Source organism: Cupressus sempervirens, chromosome 7 (genome assembly GCF_028749045.1).
Source record: "Cupressus sempervirens isolate cs-2001-9-10 chromosome 7, ASM2874904v1, whole genome shotgun sequence".
Taxonomy (NCBI): Eukaryota; Viridiplantae; Streptophyta; class Pinopsida; order Cupressales; family Cupressaceae; genus Cupressus; species Cupressus sempervirens.
In genome coordinates this window covers 275836786-275859697 of record NC_143124.1, presented here as the reverse complement: position 1 = coordinate 275859697, position 22912 = coordinate 275836786, and the positions used below count along the sequence as shown (strand labels likewise).

Sequence of the window (22912 nt, the reverse complement as noted above, 5' to 3'; positions counted from 1 at the left end):
AGGACCGTCTTGGGAATTTCTTCAAAACCAATGTTTATCTTCCCATAACCCAAAGAATTAGAAGATTTAGTATCTTCAAATTTCTCTTTCCTTTTATCTTCTTTATCAAAAAGACTTTCAAGGGTGACTAATCCTCTAGAAATAACATTACTTTGTAATTGAATAATCTCAAGATTATCCCCTGGTGTTCTATCACAATAGTATGGTGTAGGAGCACCCTCAAATTCATCCATTGCAAAAACATCAGATGGATCAAAGAAAAAGGGTTAGGTTAGTAATTGAATCTTGAATCCAATGTTAGAAATAATTTCCTATTTGTAAGGCAAGGTGACATTAGGTGTGTTATAAACCTAGTTGTCTACCTTAGCCATTTATGGGCAATTTCTAAGTTAGAAATGGGAAAAAATAGTCTAGGAGGTTTAATAAAAGTTAAAATATGGTCATAACCTTCCTAATACCCTAAGTAGCATATAGGATTATATTATTATAAAGTTTGTTAACGTTGGACAACTTTTTCAAAAAGTTGTCAATGTTGTCATTGTTGCATAATGCAACTTTTGTGCAAAAAGTGCAAGATTTGAATCCCAACATTCATGGCCATATTTTTCAGTTGGAACTACTTTTGAATGGTTAAATAAGGTTGAGAAACCTTTAACCAACATAGGAAAAGAATCTAATGTAACCTTTTTACAAATTTCAATAAAATCTTGTTGCTTTCGTATAGAAACTGTCTAAAAATTCAGTTGTATGGATGTAAATGTGCCATTAAAGGATTAAAAAATTTGACCTAATTTCTTATGAGTCTATTGAAAGTTATTTGAAGTCTTTAAGCTGGGTGGAATGAGAGTTATTCAATTTTGTGTGTTTGTTGGTCGCAGGAAGGCCCTAACTAGGGTTTCAAGAGAAAATCTCTCTTTCCTAGAGATTCCACCATGCGAAAACTCTGACCCTTGGTGGAAAGAAAGTGGGGAGAATTTATTTTAATATTTTTGGGGTCTCAAATCAAGGGGCAGAGGATTTTGAGAGAAAACTTTCAACCCTCTGGACAAGCATCTTAATGGGACTGTCTAGATTTGGATTTTTAAGACACAACTTGGCCCAAGGGTGGAGTAGAAGCCTAAACCCTTGTATTTAGATGTTTTGCATTATTCCTAATGTATTCCAATTAGTTATTTTAGAAGATGTTTTGAAATTCTAGTACTTTCTTTGTAAAAGTGACTTAATAGCCCTATTAGGCCTAGGAGAGAATTGTTAACAACTGGAGTTAGGGAATTGATCACAAGTCCTAACTTGGTAGGGGTTGTAGTTTAGTGGATTGAAGACTTTGAAGGTGGTCATAGCTTTTTGTGGTGGATTTCCAAGAAGGTTTCCTTCATAACTCCATGATTTCTCCTTATAGCCCTATTTATAGGTTTAGGTGTCTAGATTGAATTTCAAAAGAAAATCTTGAGGCTTTTATGTTTCAAAGAAGTAAGGTTTGAGTCTTAGTGTTGATAGAGATCATATTCCATCCCTAAAACATTTGGTCTTAAGATTGTGTCTTGTTAGGCCTTAAAGGTGTTCTAGACTTTGAAGTAGATCTAGTCTAGATATTGTTGCTTTTGGGAACAATTGTTAGAGCCCTAGATTGTATTGGTGAAGTAGCTTTGTGCACTACAAAGTGAAAACTTTGATATAGTTTGGGGACTCTGCTCCAAACCAAGCACAAAGATGGCCAAGAAAGCTAATGTAAGTTGAGTGAGACAGATCAATAGTGATTGAGCTGCCTAGTAATGACTAAGCTAAAGAACATAGCATGACTAAGATGAAGAACATAGTGACAACCAAGAGTTAGAAAATTAACAATTTGAGAAAGAATCAAGATTTGAGGCTAACATAGTTTAATTTATGGATTGGTCAAAGTGTGTAAAAGATGAGGATTGATGGGTTAGCATATTTAATGCACAAATTGAGTTTGTTAAATGATCTAAGGTGAATATTCAATGAGAAGTTTGAAGGAAGAAGTATAAGGATTTGATGAACATATTCAATGAATCTACTCAAACCCTAAGATCTACAATTATGTTTAAGCAACAAAATATTAAACCTGTCTATTTAAGGAGGCATATGAGATGTTTTACAGTTATTGTAGGATGAAAAAATTTTGATGTAAGTGGAAGAACAAGAATTGCAGAGCAAAAGTGAGAAGTTGGTGAAAGAGAGATTGCTTGAAGAGTTGCCAAGAAGATCAAAGATGGAGAATGTAATGAAGACCAATCAATGAACCAATAATGAGTTGAATAGAAATCTAAACATGTAAAGTGAGTTGTATTTTATTAGATCAATCTTGCCATTACTTTCTAACCATTGTGGTAGTAAAATCCTTAAAATCAAGGGGGACTTAACAATCATATCACAAATCATTTAATCATGACTTGACATTCTGATGCGATGTTTTAAAGACCTCTAACAAGGTCACTCCTAACAGATTGATTAAATCCTTTAATAGGGTCACACCTAATAGTGTATTTTGTAACCTTTAACATGGTTGGCTCTTAACCAAGCTCACATTAAAAGAGTGAAAAAGTGGTAGCATGTTACTTGGTGGGTTTTCCCAAATTTAGTTTCCACATTAAATACCGGTGTCATACTTGTGTGGATGTTGTTTTCATGTTTCATGTTATTTATTGTTATATGTTTTTGTTATTCATCATACACTAGATACAAAGCTAAGTGTTGATATTAATAAGTTGGATTATTAATGATTATCTATATTGGTCGAGTAGATTTATGAGTGTGATTAAGTTGTTTGAAGTTATCAAAAGTTGAATTAGTGCATCTCGACCTGAGGATGATTGATTCAACCCCACTCTTAGTTATTCTAATCATTCTAACATATTATAGTTGGAGAAAGGTGCAAAACCCCTTACAACTTATTCCAAATTCTAGCTGAAAAAAGGTGCAAAATCCCACCCCTCTAACTAATGTTGAATTCTATCACCATTGGGTTGCCATTGTTACTGCTAAAAAATATGAGATGATGCAAATGGAAACCACTAGAGGATTCCCCATATATGAGATATTGCCAAATTGCTCAAGCTTGGGGGTACTTGATACCTTTCATAAGTTTGATAATACAAAAAGGAAACTAACAAAGAAAAATTGATGGAAATGACCTAGATTTCCATAGTTTAAACTTAATTTTGATAGAGTGGATAGGGGATAGTATGTTATAGAAGGAGAAATTCTTACTGATCACAAGGACACTGTGATATTGGATTATGTGGGTAGATTAGATATGGCAACCAATAACAACGAAGAAACCATGGCACTTTTATGAGGCCTACATTTTTCTACCTCCATTACTACTATCATGATACGTGTTGAAGGGAACTCTAAGTTAATTTTCAATATTATGAAAGTAATATAAAGGGAGGTCAGTGTTTTCTACTATCATTAATAATTGCATAGAAATCTTGAGGGGATTTGAGTATATAACCATGTACAACTCATCTAATGGGAATTATTTAATGTGGTGGCGGATGTGATGACGAAAATATGGCCTGGTTTCAAAAGCATATGTTATTGGAGAAATATATCTAATCTTCCTAAAAATATAATATCTCTTATAGCCAAGGAAAATAGACTAGTCATTGATAATGAAGGAAATAATCATGAACTGTAGGGAGAAGGGGAATAAGGCCTAGAAGATGTGGGTAGGAAAGGAAAAGAGTTTGAAAATATTTTTTGTTGTGGACTATAATAAGGTTGACAAAGACCAAGTGGAAAACACCTGTAATTTCACTTTTGAGAAGGGTCACTTCAAAGGTAATTGTGATTTTGAATGGCCCAACATTATCATATTCAAAATTGGGTTATTTTTATGACCTTGTGATATTTTGTTGTGTCTCTAGATCATAAAACCCTTGTCTTTTCATCCTGTAAAGATATAATTCAATAAATATTTAGCCATGGAAGGGTGATAATTATGATAGAGCTATTTTTCTCTCTCATACCAAAGTAAACATTTTACTTTCCATTAGTGTGGGTTATTTTTAAAGGTAATTTGGGTTCTTTAGAAATCACATAAATATTGTAAAGTGTGGATTTGAATTTTAAGAAACTACAACAATGATAGAAAGTTAAAACTTAGGAGAAGTTGTAGAAGAGAATGTGGGTGGAGATCCTATGTGAGTGGAACCAAACATAATTGAAGAATCAACCTGTAATAACTATAGGCAATAGATGGTTCTTTATGAAGGTGGGTTAGTGGCATACATAGAATCCATGACTAGATTTGACCCCAAAGTCTCTTTGTAATTGGTCACTAGCTAGAAGGAATGGAAAATGATGGTTAGGATTATCACCTTTGAAATCAATGAAGAGGTGATATTAGCCCAAGCTACTAGGTTATTTTTACTGAAGTGATAAAATAGAAAAATAGGAGTAGGGTTATAGACAAAGATATCTTGAGAAGGTACTCTTGCAAAGATGAGGAACCAATGAAGTTCTAGGAGCGGGGGGGGAGGGGAGGTGGGGAGGGGGGGTGTGGGAGTTTCAACTAGGAGGAGTTACCAAAACCATGGGTCCAAGTTTGTTCCTTTATATTGAATATTTTTTACACTTGACAGTAGATATGAGACACATACTATTTTTCCATTTTTTTCTTTAATCACTTTTATCATCACAACACAATCTCAATTCTATCCTACCTTTTATAGTCTTTGGAAGTTGTAGTTATGGATGTTAGAGACTGTAGAAAAACTAGGAAGAAATAGCTATTTTACATGTTGGTTTAATGTTATGGATCTATCACTTCTATTTAGCCATGTGCCCTCCTCACATTATTACCATACAAAAAGCTCCCCCTCCTCCTAACCTTCACACTATTAACCTCTTGGGGAGAAAGAAAGGATAAAAATGACTAACAAAGGATTTCCCTATCTTTGGCCAACAAAAGAGGGTTAAGATAAAATAGGAGAACATTAAAAAATGTCCAAAAATTCTAAGAGACAACCCAAGTGTAAATCAAAGGTCCATCTAGTGGATTTATAGATTGAGAAGGAAATGCTTTGTAGATCGTGCTAACATACCTAGGATGAAAGAAAAAGAAATAATGAAAAATTAGATTGAGGAAAATGAAATTGTAGAAATAGAGAGTAAATTTGGGTGTGAAATGGGAATAAATTATACTAGGAGTGAAAACCAAGTCTCTAACAGTGTTAAAGTAGATGATTTAAATTTAAAAAAATCAATATTTGTGAGGTCAAAAGTAAGAAAAATCCCCTCCCCACAAAGTTCCTTCCCCTCCTCTCCTCCTACCTAAAGTCATCTCCCCCTTCTCTTAAAGGTAAAGGCATTATAGGTTTAGAGGTTGAGATGGAAGTCAAAGACAAGGAGTTTGGTTGTGAGAATTGCATGCATAATACCAAGGAACTAAAAGAGCTAAGCTATGATCTGCAAGGGATGGACAAAAGCTTTTTTAGACTAGCCCATTTTTTCACCAAAGTGGTAGATTTTTTTAGCTACAATGCCTACCTAAATTGTAATAGGAGAAAGATGATAACCGTGTTCATGGAGATGAGGCTACAAAGGAGTTGTTGGATTTCCTAATGGAGGATTAGACAACCATGGTGTTGTCTATGACCAAGGAACATAAAAAATGATGTTGTGAATTCTCTTTTAATGGTTTTGGGTGGGCTTACTCACTTAGGTGAGAGGGGTATAATTACAAGATTTCTATTAGATGTTATAAAACTCTCTATACATTATGTTTGATGTGCCATGTATGGAAACATAAATTTAAGATTATTTTGGTTTATATTACCATAAGTATCAAACTACATACTATGGTGAAGTTTAAGACTTGGATTCATATTGTTAATTTCAACTTGATAATTTTGGTTATTAACTGCAATTACTATATATGGTTTCCTAATTTTATGGATAGAGGTATAGATCTTAGCATGTTCTTTTCTCTATGGCTCTTGAATTTCTTTCTGATAAGTAAGTGGTAACTTTGTTTGTTCTTGTTTTTGTGGTGATTGTCAGTGGATTTTAAACTATCTTTCAATTTTAATGTGCAAGTGATTGATTGTTATAGACCAAATGCAAGTCCCTAATTATCCAAGTCAGCCTCCTTTTACATCTTATTTATCAAAAACAAAAATGTAAATAATTACTAAGTTAATTTTTGTAACTTATCATTTCATAATTCTTTATTTTAAACTTTATTAGGGACGGGCCCTAATCCCATACATTAAGAGGACACCACTACTCAAACTTCAAACCATTATAATTTGAATAAAATATAAAAACACTCTGCAATTCAACTTGAAAATTTTAATTAAAAACTCATAGTAAAAAAACTCTATACCATTTCTTTTCTAAGACATAGTAATTTATTTTATGTGAATTTATTCCCTTTATCTCATCTCTACTTTTAATAAAGCATCCCTCCTAATTGTTATATCTTTTATTAGACATGATCTATTGTCCCTTATTCTATTGTCCCTTATTCTAACTCATATGTTACTTGTCAACTTTTCTTAATTTACCCTAGATAGCTTTCTTCTAAATCAGGCACCTCTCTCCATTCTCTCTTTTCTTCTTAATGCATCCATGGCTATGTCTCCCTTGTTCCTTTATAATAGTTTTACACTTCCCCCTCTTGTTCATATTTTAAATATTTATTTTCATTAGTAGGGGAAATGAGTCAATTGTCGCTCATATACAATTAACTATTACCTTTTCTTTTCAATTATCACAAAAAAATCTCCATAGCTCCACACAAACATACCAAAACAAATCACCATGAACACCAATAACAATTTGTTTTTGTTTTTTTTAATTTTCTTGATTGCTTCTTGGTCATTTGTGCAAAAAGTACTATTTTTTGGGTGGGCAGCTATTAGGTGGTCTTAGTGGCAGGTTTTGGGCAAACATTTTAAAATGACACTTTTAGACCACCTCACACTCTGCAAGCAAGTTCTACAGAGAGCTCCATAAATGTGGGAAAGTTGAAAGGTTAGCTTTAAACTCTTCAATCAACTATGGAGACTCACCAAAAATATGGACAAATTTCAACATATGAATTAGAAATTGAAAGTGTAATGATAAAGGTGATTCCCCTGTATTCTTATTTTGGCAAGTAAAACGTATTTACACAATCGAAAACACTAGCAATGCTTCCTCTCAATGACGCAGAAGTATCAAGCATGTGCCCTCCATTATAATGACAGTAGAGTACGAATGCGCGTGGACTATTTTTTGTTTTTCCTTATCATCGAGCCATTTTTCTCATTAGACTTACGACTTTGATCAACCTCCTCCGCGACTTGGATTTCTGACCTAAACCTCGTTCGGTAAATGTTTTACTTTGCTACTAGTAGTCCCTCTCCAATTATCGCAGAAGAATAGTATAAATTGAATCTGAGATTCCATCACAATTCGACTGTCAGCTGAAGAAATCTTTGAATAATCCCAATTGAATCCAAACCATCGAGTACTAGCTTTGAGAATGTCAACAGTACTAGTTGCTATATATGTTGTTTTACAGTGTGTTCTATCACAAATTCAAATTCCAACCGGACGGTGATGCCGTCTTTATGGGTGGAAACGTATTCAAACTTACAGACAGCACAAAAGGTTTATGGGACGGAAGTGCAGGCAGAGATAGTTTATAGTACTCCAAATACGCTATGGAATGTTTCTACTAAATCATTTGCAAACTTTAGCACTCAATTTCAATTCCAAATCAATTGGACTCGCAAGAATGATACAGATCTTGGTGGTGATGGGCTTGCTTTCTTCATAACGTCCCAGAGATCTGGTTTTCAAGTTTCTTACAGAGGAGATGGAGGATGGCTCGGCCTTTTCAATTCACAGAATAATGGCAAGTCGTCCAACATGATCGTAGCTATTGAATTCGACACATGGAAGTCTCGTGCGGATATAGATGACAATCACATGGGAGGTGATGTCAATAGTAGAGATTCCCAAGTCTCTGTTCCTCTGGCTCAACGATTGAATAATGGGAAGATATGGGAGGCTAAAATAGACTACCGCGGCCAAGCAAATCTGTTGACTGTGTCTGCTGGATCAGAGGGCAAAATAGCAGGGAACTTGTCGTATAATATAAATTTGACAAGATATCTTCCTCCCGATATTGTTGTGGGGTTTTCAGCTGCAGCCCTTAAGTCAAGCGAGAGTCATCGATTAATCTCTTGGAAATTCAGTAGTGTTATTTCTGGTTCATCTCTAATACTGTCATCCGGAAAGAAGAAGATTCCATGGAAAGTGGGTATAACAGTCTGCTCTGCCATTTCGGTTGCAGGGATTTTTGTATCCTTTGTCATTTGTCGACACAGCAGACGAAACAGAGAGGCGATCAAAGACATGGAACAGCAGTCCGATATGGATATAGCACTGGAACATGTTCCTCGGAAATTCATATACTCTGAGCTCTGTTCAAGCACCAGTAATTTCAGCGAGGAGAAAAGACTTGGGCGAGGAGGATTCGGCGATGTGTGATTGCCCTTGTATTATTTACATAAAAAATCTGTCCCATATTGATTAACTACTTTAAAAGTCACAAAACAACCTTTAGAAACCTGTAAAATCATTTCATGATAGACAAAAAAATATATTCACGTTAAGAAAATGATATCAAACATTATATATATTTTATTTCATTTTTATTATTAATTATTATCAATAAAATAAAATAATGATTACTAATCATATTTTTAATTAATCAATTTGAAAATTAAAATGAATAATAACATTGTATAAAATAATAGAAGAGTGGATAAAATTAATTATATAAAACCTAAAATTTATGTTTTTGAGGTAAAAAAAAAATATGTATGTTTTTTAATAAATTATACCTTAACAAGTTTATTTCTTCTTTAATTTAATTATTCTTTTAGCAATAAAAATAAAAATAAAAATTTAATAAGTTAAAACAATTATTATAATTTTTTATTATAAAAAAAAAAATATTCTTTATTGAATAAAATAATATATATAAATGCAATAATAACATTTATAGAAAAAAATTAAATTTTAAGATAATTTTTTATATTAAGAATTAAATAATAGTTTCTCTAAATTTTTGTTTTTATAAAAATATAACAATCATCTATTTAATTAATTTTAATAAACTTAGTATACTAAAGTTAGGATTACATTTTTTACAAAAAAAATAATTAAAGAATTTTTCATTAGTTTTATTATCATAAAAAAACAAATATCATGTGCTTAATAATGGAAAACCACTCTATAAATTTTATTAATAGAAATTGAATGTTACTTTTAACTTCTTCTTTTTATTAATTATCTTGAAAATTAAAATTTAAAAATATTGTATAAAATAATAGAAGAATGGATGAAATTGTATAAAACTCGGAAAGGATCTAGCAAGTAGTCTACAGCTCCGTACATTTGCAGCACATCTAGCTCATATGGCATTGTTGGCTTGCCCTATTTCAAGTGAATGCTGTCATGTCCATTTTTTCTTTCATTTGTGGTTTTTTTTGCTATATTGTGTTTCTATGTGCTTTTACCTATGTTTTTCCTTCTGTGTGTGCCCTAGCCTAGATTTTGTGTGGGTTTTTCTTGGCTTTTTTCTATGCTAGTTTGAGTTGGGTGTTCAGCCCCAATGTTGGCTTGCATATGTGATAGGGGCTGATGGAAGGAAATGATGTGGCCATACCAAGTGAGCCATCGGGAGACATTGTGTGTGAAAATGATGAGAAGTAGAGGGTTGATAATGGTTCAAGTAATGATAAATTAGAGATCTTTGGTAATGATGGAAAGGAGGGTGATTATAAAGCTATCATGGATAATGGTGGTTCTAAGAACAAGTGTGAGAAGGCTTCATATAAAGCAGTCCTTACAGAGACTTTAGTGCCATTTTTCCCTGAAACAGCTTGCTCTGAGAGTAGGTTTAAAACTGCTCCAGTTACTAAGTGTTCGAATGGAAGTGGGAGGTCTGCAACCCATGGAGATAGATGGGATACAGAAAAAGATGGAGGAGTTGCACAGAAACATAAACATGGAGATGGTAGGAACACTTCTGACGGTTTGAAAACCCTAACCTTGTCTCCCAATGAAGATATGGTTAAAGTTATTAGAGCAAAGCAAAGTAGGTTAAGAAACATTGCCATATTATTTGTTTGTTAAGATGCTAATGCTTTTCTTTCACATAAATTTCTTGATGATTGGTTAAATGTTGTGTGGGGAAAAAAAATTGGCCTACATGTTAATTTTTGCAAAATGATTGAAAAAGGGCTTTTCATTATTTTCTTAAGAACTCATAATATCCAAGAAAGAATATTAAAGAAGGGTTTTTGGAATGTACGTCATTCTTTATTCAGAGCTTATCCTTCGTCTTCTAATGGTAACTTTAATGAAATTATTAAAAAATCCACACCAAATTGGGTAGAAATTAAGAATCTTCATGCCAAATTTTGGTCTTTTATCTCTTATATTTTGAAACCCCTTGGGTCGGTCTTGCAAATGGAAGAGTCTAGGGTCACTCTTCAACAATTAAATGTGTGTGTTCTTGTGCCTTTGGATCTAGATGTGATCTTTCCTGATATTATATCCCTAAATTTAGAGGAATAATTTTTCTCTTGGGAAGTTTTTCTATTGGGTAATTTGCATGCATGTTTTCATTGTAAACTTAATGGCCAAATTAAGAAGAATTGTCCAACCCACAATTTGCATTTTGAGAGAGCCAAGGTGATTGTTGATAATTCCAAGGAACAAATCTTGGATAAGGTTAATGTGGTAGAGGTTTCAGATAAGGATGGTCTACCATGTACTCTGAATGGAAAATTGGATCGTAGTATGTCTAACCAGCCCATGCTAACCAAAAGCCCTTCTAGAGCTAATTCTTTGGAATGTGGTGGGTTTGTGTCTTTAGAAAATCCTTTATCTGATAAAGATTTTGAGGTGATTTTGACTGCTTAGGTTGGTCAGATTCTTGGTGAAGTTCATCCCATGACCCGAGCTATTTTAACATCAGAGTTGGCTGAGGTTAATATTGATGAGAACCCTACCAAATTGAATGCTTAGTAGCTTGTTATCAAATCCATTAAAGAGAAGGCAAAGGCTATTAATAGTAGGGGTGGTATACTTAAAGAGATATGTCGTCCCTCACTTGTGATCCTAAAAACTCTTTATGTAGAGATTGGGGGGCAATTTACAAAGGTTGTTAAAAAGAAAAGGAAAAAATATGAGAAGAGGTCAATCTCGGGTAGTTCTAGTGGAAAGAATGTCATCCCGAATTGTTTCAATAGATTGAATAAGGTTCTTAAGACTCCTTCTTTACAACCCCCTTCGTGATTTTAAACATTCATACTTGGAATGTTAGAGGTCTGGAAATGACTGATAGGAAATATATTGTTAGGAAATGGTGTAATAAGTTGAAAGATAAAGATATTGTATGTTTGCAAGAAATTAAAGTTGTTGGTTTTCAAGAATCTTGTATTAAAAAAATTTTATGGGATCAAGCTTTAGGTTTTCATTCTGAGCATGAGAAAGGCAAAGGTGGATTGGTCATGTTAGTTGGACCCAAATGGGCTGACTCCATATTACAATATGGTTGCTCAAGATGTCAAAGGGCACTTTGGGTGACTCTTAAAATTGGGAGGATATTATTGGGATTTGTAACATTTATGCCCCAAATGATAATATGGATAGAATTGTATTGTGGGAATGGTGTTCTTCTAACTTGCCGAAAGCATATTGGATATTTGTAGGAGATTTTAACATGATAGAAGCCACTTGTGATAAACAAGGAGGTCTAAAGCATCATTTGAAAAGTAATGAGCAATTTTTTTGGTGTAAACTAAAAAGATGTTTTAATTTGATTGATCCTTCGGAGAATAATAGGGAGAACGTTAATCACATATGGTTCACTTAGTGTAATAATCAAGGGAAGCAGAACAGAATTTATTATACATTGGATAGAATTTATTGTGACTCTTCTTTTTTCTCATTCTAATCTAAAGAGGGTCATTCTCCTATTATTGTGTCTCTTGCTGCAATGTCAGATCATTCTCCTATTTATGCAAAGATTCTAATTAATAAGGTTGATAGTTTTAATGAAGAAAGTAACAAAAGTAGAAGTTTTCAGTAAAATACCTCTTTGCTAAAGGAATCTGATAATAAAGAAGCTAATAGAAAGGTGACCTTTTTATCCAAGCTATGTAATCAGTCTATAAGACCTATTAAATAGTGGTGCCATTTAGTGGAGTCTTGGAAAAAAATCTATCAAATTATTGGGAAAAATGTAGCCAAAGATAAAAAATGAAGAGAATTATCTTCAATTCAAGCTCAATAAAGGTGAATTTTCTCTTCAAAACTATCCTGATGACCCAGTGATGTTAAATAATTTGGTCTCCATCAAGCATAAATAAGGATTCCTTCATACATACAAGATCCAAGGGCAAAGGATTCGGGCAAGAATGAATTGTCTTAGAGATGGTGATATAGGGTCTAAATATTTTCTTAACATTATTAAGGCTAAACACAAGGCAGAAAAGATTGAGAATATTCAAATTGGGGGTGGTAAAACTAATGATCCAAAGACTATTAAGGAGGCTTTTTTCATTTTTTATTCTGAATTGTTCTCTTTGGAATTTGATCAAGAACAACATGTACAATTGAGTGATTGTCTAAAGATGATCCTGAAGAAGGTTTCTGACAGGGAAAGTGATAAGTTGAGCGAAAACATTTCTCTAGAAGAGATCCAAGAAGCTATCAAGGCTATGGCCAATGACAAATCTCTAGGAATGGATGGCTTGCCTATTGAATTTTATAAGGATAATATAGATTGGATTGGGGAAGAGCTTTTATTATTCTATAATGATGTCTTTAATATTGGTTCTTTGGATAGCAATGTGATCAAAGGAATCATTAAACTCCTTCCTAAAGTAGGGTATCTTTAGTCAAGAATTGGAGACCCATCACCCAGCTTAATCTGTCTTATAAAATTATTGCTAAGTTGTTGGCTAGGAGGATTGCAGACATTACTAAGAATATTGTTTCAATCACTCAAGTAGGTTTTATAAAAGGTAGATATTTTGAAGAATCTTATCACCAGTTGGGAAGCTATGAATTGGGCTAAGGCTAGTAGGCAAGATGTGGCTATGATACTCCTTGATTTTGAGAAGGCATATGATAGGGTGGAGTGGCCTTTTGTTCTTGGAATGTTGAAGGCTTTTAGCTTTCCCTGTTATTTTTGCAAATGGATTGGAATTTTTTTTAAAGATGCTTCCATGGTTATTCAGATGAATGGGGAACTTTTAAAACCTATTATTCTGTAGAGGTCTATCAAGAAAGGCTGCCCTATTGCACCCTCCTTGTGATTGTTATTGATGCTCTATTTTTTATTCTTAGGGATGCTTCTTTAGGGCATCTTGTTAAGGTCATCACCCTCCCTAATGAAGATGAATTGATCAATGCTCAATTTGCAGATGACACAATCTTTTTTTTTTGGATATATCTAAAGATAATTTTTCTATGGCTCTTCATAGACTTATCTTTTTATACCCTATTTTTGGAGCAAAAGTGGCTCCCCATAAGTATTTTTTTATGGGCTAGAAGGAGCCTCCTCCTAATTGGTTGACAAAGATGGGTTGGAATTGGACTGGACCTAAAACTATTACTAGGTATCTGGGCATTCCTTTCTCCCTAGATCCTTCATTTTCAGACATGTGGGAGTGGATGTTTAATAAGATTAATGGCAAGCATATTAGATGGTAGAGTCACTTCCTTTTATTGGCTGGGAGATTTCAATTTGTATAGAAGGTCCTCTCTTCCCATCATATATAATTTTGCTTCGGCTTGGTTGTTTACTAAGACTTAGTTTGGGATGCTTGAAAAAATTCTTAGAGATTTCTTATGGTTGAATGAGTTGGGGTCCAAGGAGAGACACTATGTTAAGTGGGAATGGTGTTGTCTACCCAAACAATTGGGGGGTTTGGAGATAAATGATATTAGAACTCAAGGCATTGCTCTTCCAACCAAGTGGATCTTCAAAGCATTTTGGGGAAATGAACCTTGGAAAGTGCTTGTGAGAAATAATGTTGAAAGGTCAGTTATTAAAAAAGGTAAGCATTGGAACAACATTCCTTTTTGGGATATTATTATGGGACATTTAAGATGGAAATATTTTGGTCTAAAGTATTTGCCTCTCTATGGTCTGCATCGTCACAAGTAAGGGAGTTTATATCTTGTAGGGATTCCACTGGGGGCCCTCCTAATTACATTGTTGCTAACAAATCAATTTGGTTGGGATTGTATTTTGAATGATAAGCCTCTTGCTCTTACTCAGAGTTGTTCAAATAAAAAATGGAATGAGAAAGGTATTTCTCTTATCAAATATTTTTTATTTTTAATAGAGTTTAAAAATGAAAAATTACGTGTATTAATAGTTCATCACATATGTAGTAATAATGAATCAGTTTTTACTAGTTTGTTGATCGTTGATTGGTTCATTTGTATACCACTATTTGTTTGAAACTTCCAAATGTATAAATAGATGTGTGTAGTCATGTATTTCATGGTATTGGTTAAATATTAATAAAGTGATTTTGTACTCTAATGTAGGTGTAGGCATTTACATTTGGTATAAGTCATGGTGAAGGATTGAACATGGTGCCAAGATGTCATGTCCACTTGTAGTGGACAAGTAGAAGAGAAGGAGAGGAAGCTAGGTTTGTTTCCTTCTTTGTTCTTAATACAGTTGGCATTGCAATTGGAAAATAGGTAGAAGACAATAGAGAGCCAAAAATTGAGAGGATTTTCTTAAAAATAAATTGTTACACTAAAAGAGGATGTTTGGATGTTGAAAGAGTGGATTTCCTCTATGGAGAACAAAAAAAGAGAGTTGTGAAAGAGAGAGTTTTCTAAAAAGAGAAGAAATTGAGAGCTTAAGATGGAATTGGTTGAACTCCATATAATTCTTATTGAGTTAGGAATTGATGAGGAAAAATGTGAAACCAAAGAGTCCATACAAGATGGAGCAGCCAAAAATGAAGGTAAACCTTCTGAGAAAATTGGGCCAAGGAATAGGCCTATGTTGTTTAAGGTTGTAAAGCATAATTGTGGTGGTGAATAACTCTATGTTGTCAATGGGAAAAGAAATGTTGCAACAATAAAGGAAGTTGGAGAGGTGGCATTTTCCACCAAATAGCCGCTAGTAAATGAAAGGTCAAAATCAATTGGGAAGGAGCATAGTGTCCCCAAGAACAATAGCAACAAAAAGGTTGGAAACATTGTTTTTGTTTCCAACAATGGGGTAGGTAGCTACTATGTTGGTGCAAATGGGGTGTTTCATAAACCCATGACTAGCCCTTGTGTGTGCCTTTGGCAAGCACAGCTTCTTGAAGAAGCAAAAGAACTTGGAGAAAAACTTCTTGCCATACAAATCTCAATAGTGACAAATCATGGCAATTGAGAATTGGTATCCATGGACATATGTGGGTTGGGAGAAAGTAAAGGTAATGGTGATAATGATGGCTTACAACAAGGTAATGAATTGAGATCATCTACCAGGAAGCGAAACCTCCAGCCTAATTTTTTTATTGTGAATTTATAGATGAGCATACCCATGTAAGTTTTGTAAGGGAAGATATTTCTTTGTTTGACTTTATTTATTCTAATAGGCATTGGAGAAGATTAATTTGCATCTTTTGTGAACACAATTTTTTGATGTTTAGTCAATGGGTTTGATTACAATATAAAGAACTAGAAATGCAACAAATAATATAGAGCATGGTTCTATCAGTTGGGTTTCAAGTGGAACTGTTGGAAATGTGAAACATAATGGTCATAGGAGTGTTCAACTTCTCATGACTCTTCACTAACTTGTATGTGAGTTTATAAATGAATGTGTACAATCATGTATTTCATGATATTGGTTTAACATTAATAAAGTGATTCCCTATTCAAATGTGAATGTAGGCAAATTTGACTAACTAGGATAAATTTGTTTATCTTATTTTTGTTCATTTTCTATCTCTGTTGCATTTCTCTACTCTAGTTAAATTTATAGCTCAATAATTTTGAAAATGCAAATAATACTACATATCTATAGAATTTCACAATTTCGATTTATACATATCTTACTAAGGACACTTCATTTTTTTTTCTAAAACTTCTCTTATATATCTATATGTCTTAATTTATTATCTAGGTGATACCTTCCATTATGAGCATATTATGATTGTTTTGTGTTATACTAGGAAAGATCTTACATTGAAGTACGAAACATGGACAATATTTACAAAGTACCACACAAACTATAATGATAAAAAGTAAATTGCTCTTTTATTTGTTAAAAAGTTCAAAATAATTAGCTTTTTTTTTATGTTTATCGAAATTTTGTATTAATTTTTGAGTTATTTGACATTAAGATTTTTTTTATTTAATCTAAGTTTGTTATTTTTTGAGATAAAATATTTATCACAATTGATGATAATAATTAGTAAGAATTTTTTAATTTAAATGTAATTCTCTTTTTTCATATGTATTTTCAATCACAAGGAAAAATTATAGATCATAGAGAATAAACAATTGAATTTAGAAATTCTTGGTGAAAATATTTTGTAATTCATGAATAAATAATCAATGTCTAATTAAAAGAGAGAAGATGTGGCAACTTGCTATCAAATCAAGATAATATTTTTTTAATTTTGTATAAATTTTATATATATATATATATATATATATATATATATATATAATCTTGTTTTTTGTAATCATGTTTATTACTTACTTAAAATTAATTGATCGATAGGCTTTTAATGTGCAATTGCCCTTGTATTATTTACATGAAAAATTTGTCCCATATTGATTAACTACTTTAAAAGTCACAAAACAACCTTTAGAAACCTGTAAAATCATTTCATGATAGACAAAAAAATATATTCACGTTAAGAAAATGATATCAAACATTATATATATTTTATTTCATTTTTATTATTAATTATTATCAATAAAATAAAATAATTATTACTAATCATATTTTTAATTAATCAATTTGAAAATTAAAATGAATAATAACATTGTATAAAATAATAGAAGAGTGGATAAAATTAATTTTATAAAACCTAAAATTTATGTTTTTGAGGTAAAAAAAATATGTATGTTTTTTAATAAATTATACCTTAACAAGTTTATTTCTTCTTTAATTTAATTATTCTTTTAGCAATAAAAATAAAAATAAAAATTTAATAAGTTAAAACAATTATTATAATTTTTTATTATTAAAAATAATAATATTCTTTATTGAATAAAATAATATATATAAATGCAATAATAACATTTATAGAAAAAAAATTAAATTTTAAGATAATTTTTTATATTAAGAATTAAATAATAGTTTCTCTAAATTTTTGTTTTTATAAAAATATAACAATCATCTATTTAATTAATTTTAATAAACTTAGTATACTAAAGTTAGGATTACATTTTTTACAAAAAAAATAATTATATAATTTTTCAGTAGTTTTATTATCATAAAAAACAAATATAATGTGTTTAATAATTGAAAACCACTCTATAAATTTTATTAATAGAAATTGAATGTTACTTTTAACTTCTTTTTTTTATTAATTATCTTGAAAATTAAAATTTAAAAATATTGTATAAAATAATAGAAGAATGGATGAAATTGTATAAAACTCGGAAAGGATCTAGCAAGTAGTCTACAGCTTCGTACATTTGCAGCGCATCTAGCTCATACGGCATTGTTGGCTTGCCCTATTTCAAGTGAATGCTTTCATGTCCATTTTTTCTTTCATTTGTGGTTTTTTTTGCTATATTGTGTTTCTATGTGCTTTTACCTATGTTTTTCCTTCTTTGTGTGCCCTAGCCTAGATTTAGTGTGGGTTTTTCTTGGCTTTTTTCTATGCTAGTTTGAGTTGGGTGTTCAGCCCCAATGTTGGCTTGCGTATGTGACAGGGGCTGATGGAAGGCAATCATGTGGCCATACCAAGTGAGCCATCGGGAGACATTGTGTGTGAAAATGATGAGAAGTAGAGGGTTGATAATGGTTCAAGTAATGATAAATTAGAGATCTTTGGTAATGATGGAAAGGAGGGTGATTATAAAGCTATCATGGATAATGGTGGTTCTAAGAACAAGTGTGAGAAGGCTTCATATAAGGCAGTCCTTACAGAGACTTAAGTGCCATTTTTCCCTGAAACAACTTGCTTTGAGAGTAGGTTTAAAAGTGCTCCAGTTACTAAGTGTTCGAATGGAAGTGGGAGGTCCACAACCCATGGAGATAGATGGGATATAGAAAAAGATGGAGGAGTTGCACAAAAACATGAACATGGAGATGGTAGGAACACTTCTGACGGTTTGAAAACCCTAACCTTGTCTCCCAATGAAGATATGGTTAAAGCTATTAGAGCAGAGTAAAGTAGGTTAAGAAACATTGCCATATTATTTGTTTGTTAAGATGCTAATTTTGCTTTCACATAAATTTCTTGATGATTGGTTAAATGTTGTGTGGGGGAAAAAAAATGGCCTACATGTTAATTTTTGCAAAATGATTCAAAAAGGGCTTTTCATTATTTTCTAAAGAACTCATAATATCCAAGAAAGAATATTAAAGAAGGGTTTTTGGAATGTAGGTCATTCTTTATTCAGAGCTTATCCTTCTTCTTCTAATGGTAACTTTAATGAAATTATTAAAAAATCCACACCAAATTGGGTGGAAATTAAGAATCTTCATGCCAAATTTTGGCCTTTTATCTCTTATATTTTGAAACCCCTTGGGTCGGTCTTGCAAATAGAAGAGTCTAGGGTCACTCTTCAACATTTAAATGTGTGTGTTCTTGTGCCTTTGGATCTAGATGTGATCTTTCCTGATATTATATCACTAAATTTAGAGGAAGAATTTTTCTCTTGGGAAAATTCTCTATTGGGTAATTTGCATGCATGTTTTCATTGTAAACTTAATGGCCAAATTAAGAAGAATTGTCCAACCCACAATTTGCATTTTGAGAGAGCCAAGGTGATTGTTGATAATTCCAAGGAAGAAATCCTGGATAAGGTTAATGTGGTAGAGGTTTCAGATAAGGATGGTCTACCATGTACTCCGAATGGAAAATTCGATCGTAGTATGTCTAACCAGCCCATGCTAATCAAAAGCCCTTCTGGAGCTAATTCTTTGGAATGTGGTGGGTTTGTGTCTTTAGAAAATCCTTTATCTGATAAAGATTTTGAGGTGATTTTGACTGGTTAGGTTGGTCAGATTCTTGGTGAAGTTCATCCCATGACCCGAGCTATTTTAACATCAGAGTTGGTTGAGGTTAATATTGATGAGAACCCTACCAAATTGAATGCTTAGTAGCTTGTTATCAAATCCATTAAAGAGAGGGCAAAGGCTATTAATAATAGGGGTGGTATACTTAAAGAGATATGCCGTCCCTCACTTACGATCCTAAAAGCTCTTGATGTAGAGATTGGGGGGCAATTTACAGAGGTTGTTAAAAAGAAAAGGAAAACATATGAGAAGAGGTCAATCTCGGGTAGTTCTAGTGGAAAGAATGCCATCCCGAATTGTTTCAATAGATTGAATAAGGTTCTTAAGACTCCTTCTTTACAACCCCCTTCGTGATTTTAAACACTCATACTTGTAATGTTAGAGGTCTGGAAATGACCGATAGGAAATATATTGTTAGGAAATGGTGTAATAAGTTGAAAGATAAAGATATTGTATGTTTGCAAGAAATTAAAGTTGTTGGCTTTCAAGAATATTGTATTAACAAATTTTTATGGGATCAAGCTTTAGGTTTTCATTCTGAGCATGAGAAAGGCAAAGGTGGATTGGTCATGTTAGTTGGACCCAAATGGGCTGACTCCATATTACAATATGGTTGCTCAAGATGTCAAAGGGCACTTTGGGTGACTCTTAAAACTGGGAGGATATTATTGGGATTTGTAACATTTATGCCCCAAATGATGATATGGATAGAATTGTGTTGTGGGAATGGTGTTCTTCTAACTTGCCGAAAGCATATTGGATATTTGTAGGAGATTTTAACATGATAGAAGCCACTTGTGATAAACAAGGAGGTCTAAAGCATCATTTGAAAAGTAATGAGCAATTATTTTGGTGTAAACTCAAAAGATGTTTTAATTTGATTGATCCTTTGGAGAATAATAGGGAGAACTTTAATGACATATGGTTCACTTAGTGTAATAATCAAGGGAAGCAGAATAGAGTTTATTATACATTGGATAGAATTTATTGTGACTCTTCTTTTTTCTCATTCTAATCTAAAGAGGGTCATTCTCCTATTATTGTGTCTCTTGCTGCAATGTCAGATCATTCTCCTATTTATGCAAAGATTCTAATTAATAAGGTTCATAGTGTTAATGAAGAAAGTAACAAAAGTAGAAGTTTTAAGTTAAATACCTCTTTGCTAGAGGAATCATATAATAAAGAAGCTAGTAGAAAGTTGACCTTTTTATCCAAGCTATGTAATCAGTCTATAAGACCTATTAAATAGTGGTGCCATTTAGTGGAGTCTTGGAAAAAAATCTATCAAATTATTGGGAAAAATGTAGCCAAAGATTAAAAAATGAAGAGAATTATCTTCAATTCAAGCTCAATAAAGCTGAATTTTCTCTTCAAAACTATCCTGATGACCTAGTGATGTTAAATAATTTGGTCTCCATCAAGCATAAATAAGGCTTCCTTCATACATACAAGATCCAAGGGCAAAGGATTCGGGCAAGAATGAATTGTCTTAGAGATGGTGATATAGGGTCTAAATTTTTTCTTAACATTATTAAGGCTAAACACAAGGCAGAAAAGATTGAGAATATTCAAATTGGGGGTGGTAAAACTAATGATCCAAAGACTATTAAGGAGGCTTTTTTCATTTTTTATTCTGAATTGTTCTCTTTGGAATTTGATCAAGAACAACATGTACAATTGAGTGATTGTCTAAAGATGATCCTGAAGAAGGTTTCTGACAGGGAAAGTGATAAGTTGAGCGAAAACATTTCTCTAGAAGAGATCCAAGAAGCTATCAAGGCTATGGCCAATGACAAATCTCCAGGAATGGATGGCTTTCCTATTGAATTTTATAAGGATAATATAGATTGGATTGGGGAAGAGCTTTTATTATTCTATAATGATGTCTTTAATAATGGTTCTTTGGGTAGCAATGTGATCAAAGGAATCATTAAACTCCTTCCTAAAGTAGGGTATCTTTAGTCAAGAATTGGAGACCCATCACCCAGCTTAATCTGTCTTATAAAATTATTGCTAAGTTGTTGGCTAGGAGGATTGCAGACATTACTAAGAATATTGTTTCAATCACTCAAGTAGGTTTTATAAAAGGTAGATATTTTGAAGAATCTTATCACTAGTTGGGAAGCTATGAATTGGGCTAAGGCTAGTAGGCAAGATGTGGCTATGATACTCCTTTATTTTGAGAAGGCATATGATAGGGTGGAGTGGCCTTTTGTTCTTGGAATGTTGAAGGCTTTTAGCTTTCCCTGTTATTTTTGCAAATGGATTGGAATTTTTTTTAAAGATGCTTCCATGGTTATTCAGATAAATGGGGAACTTTTAAAACCTATTATTCTGTAGAGGTCTATCAAGCAAGGCCGCCCTATTGCACCCTCCTTACTTGTGATTGTTATTGATGCTCTATTTTTTATTCTTAGGGATGCTTCTTTAGGGCATCTTGTTAAGGTCATCACCCTCCCTAATGAAGATGAATTGATCAATGCTCAATTTGCAGATGACACAATCTTTTTTTTTGGATATATCTAAAGATAATTTTTCTATGGCTCTTCATAGACTTATCTTTTTATGCCCTATTTTTGGAGCAAAAGTGGCTCCCCATAAGTATTTTTTTATGGGCTGGAAGGAGCCTTCTCCTAATTGGTTGACAAAGATGGGTTGGAATTGGACTGGACCTAAAACTATTACTAGGTATCTGGGCATTCCTTTCTCCCTAGATCCTTCATTTTCATTCATGTGGGAGTGGATGTTTAATAAGATTAATGGCAAGCATATTAGATGGTAGAGTCACTTCCTTTTATTGGCTGGGAGATTTCAAGTTGTATAGAAGGTCCTCTCTTCCCATCATATATAATTTTGCTTCGGCTTGGTTGTTTACTAAGACTTAGTTTGGGATGCTTGAAAAAAATCTTAGAGATTTCTTATGGTTGAATGAGTTGGGGTCCAAGGAGAGACACTATGTTAAGTGGGAATGGTGTTGTCTACCTAAACAATTGGGGAGTTTGGAGATAAATGATATTAGAACTCAAGGCATTGCTCTTCCAACCAAGTGGATCTTCAAAGCATTTTGGGGAAATGAACCTTGGAAAGTGCTTGTGAGAAATAATGTTGAAAGGTCAGTTATTAAAAAAGGTAAGCATTGGAACAACATTCCTTTTTGGGATATTATTATGGGACATTTTAAGATGAAAATATTTTTTTCTAAAGTATTTTCCTCTCTATGGTCTGCATTGTCACAAGTAAGGGAGTTTATATCTTGTAGGGATTCCACAGGGGCCCTCCTAATTACATTGTTGCTGATAGATCAATTTGGTGGGGATTGTATTTTGAATGATAAGCCTCTTGCTCTTACTAAGAGTTGTTCAAATAAAAAATGGAATGAGAAAGGTATTTCTCTTATCAGTGACTTAATAGTTAACAATAGGATTGGGTCATGGGATGAGATTTCCAAGAAGTTTGACATTCCCAATTCTCAAAGGGAGAGATATACTCTTATGAATAAAGCTTTATGCAAGGAGAAAGGTGGAAATTTTATGGACAAAAATTCTTTTATTACAAATATAAAATGGTATGATGGTACCAGTATTGGTAACACCTCTATTAAGCAGATTTAGAATGTGTTTAAAAATGATCAATCTATATTAC

At 32.8% G+C, this 22912-nt stretch overlaps 1 protein-coding gene across 1 annotated transcript; it reads left to right on the top strand.

The window, feature by feature from the left end:
- Positions 1 to 7575: 7575 nt before the first annotated feature.
- On the top strand, positions 7576 to 8511 carry LOC149546488 (L-type lectin-domain containing receptor kinase IX.2-like). Its single transcript, XM_089793980.1, has one exon. The coding sequence runs from the start codon at positions 7576 to 7578 to the stop codon at positions 8509 to 8511; it is 936 nt and encodes a 311-aa protein (XP_089650106.1).
- The last annotated feature ends 14401 nt before the right edge of the window (positions 8512 to 22912 follow it).

Bases quoted from the DNA above. Each gene is read 5' to 3' on its own strand.
- LOC149546488 (XM_089793980.1), top strand. From the start codon at position 7,576: ATGCCGTCTTTATGGGTGGAAACGTATTCAAACTTACAGACAGCACAA.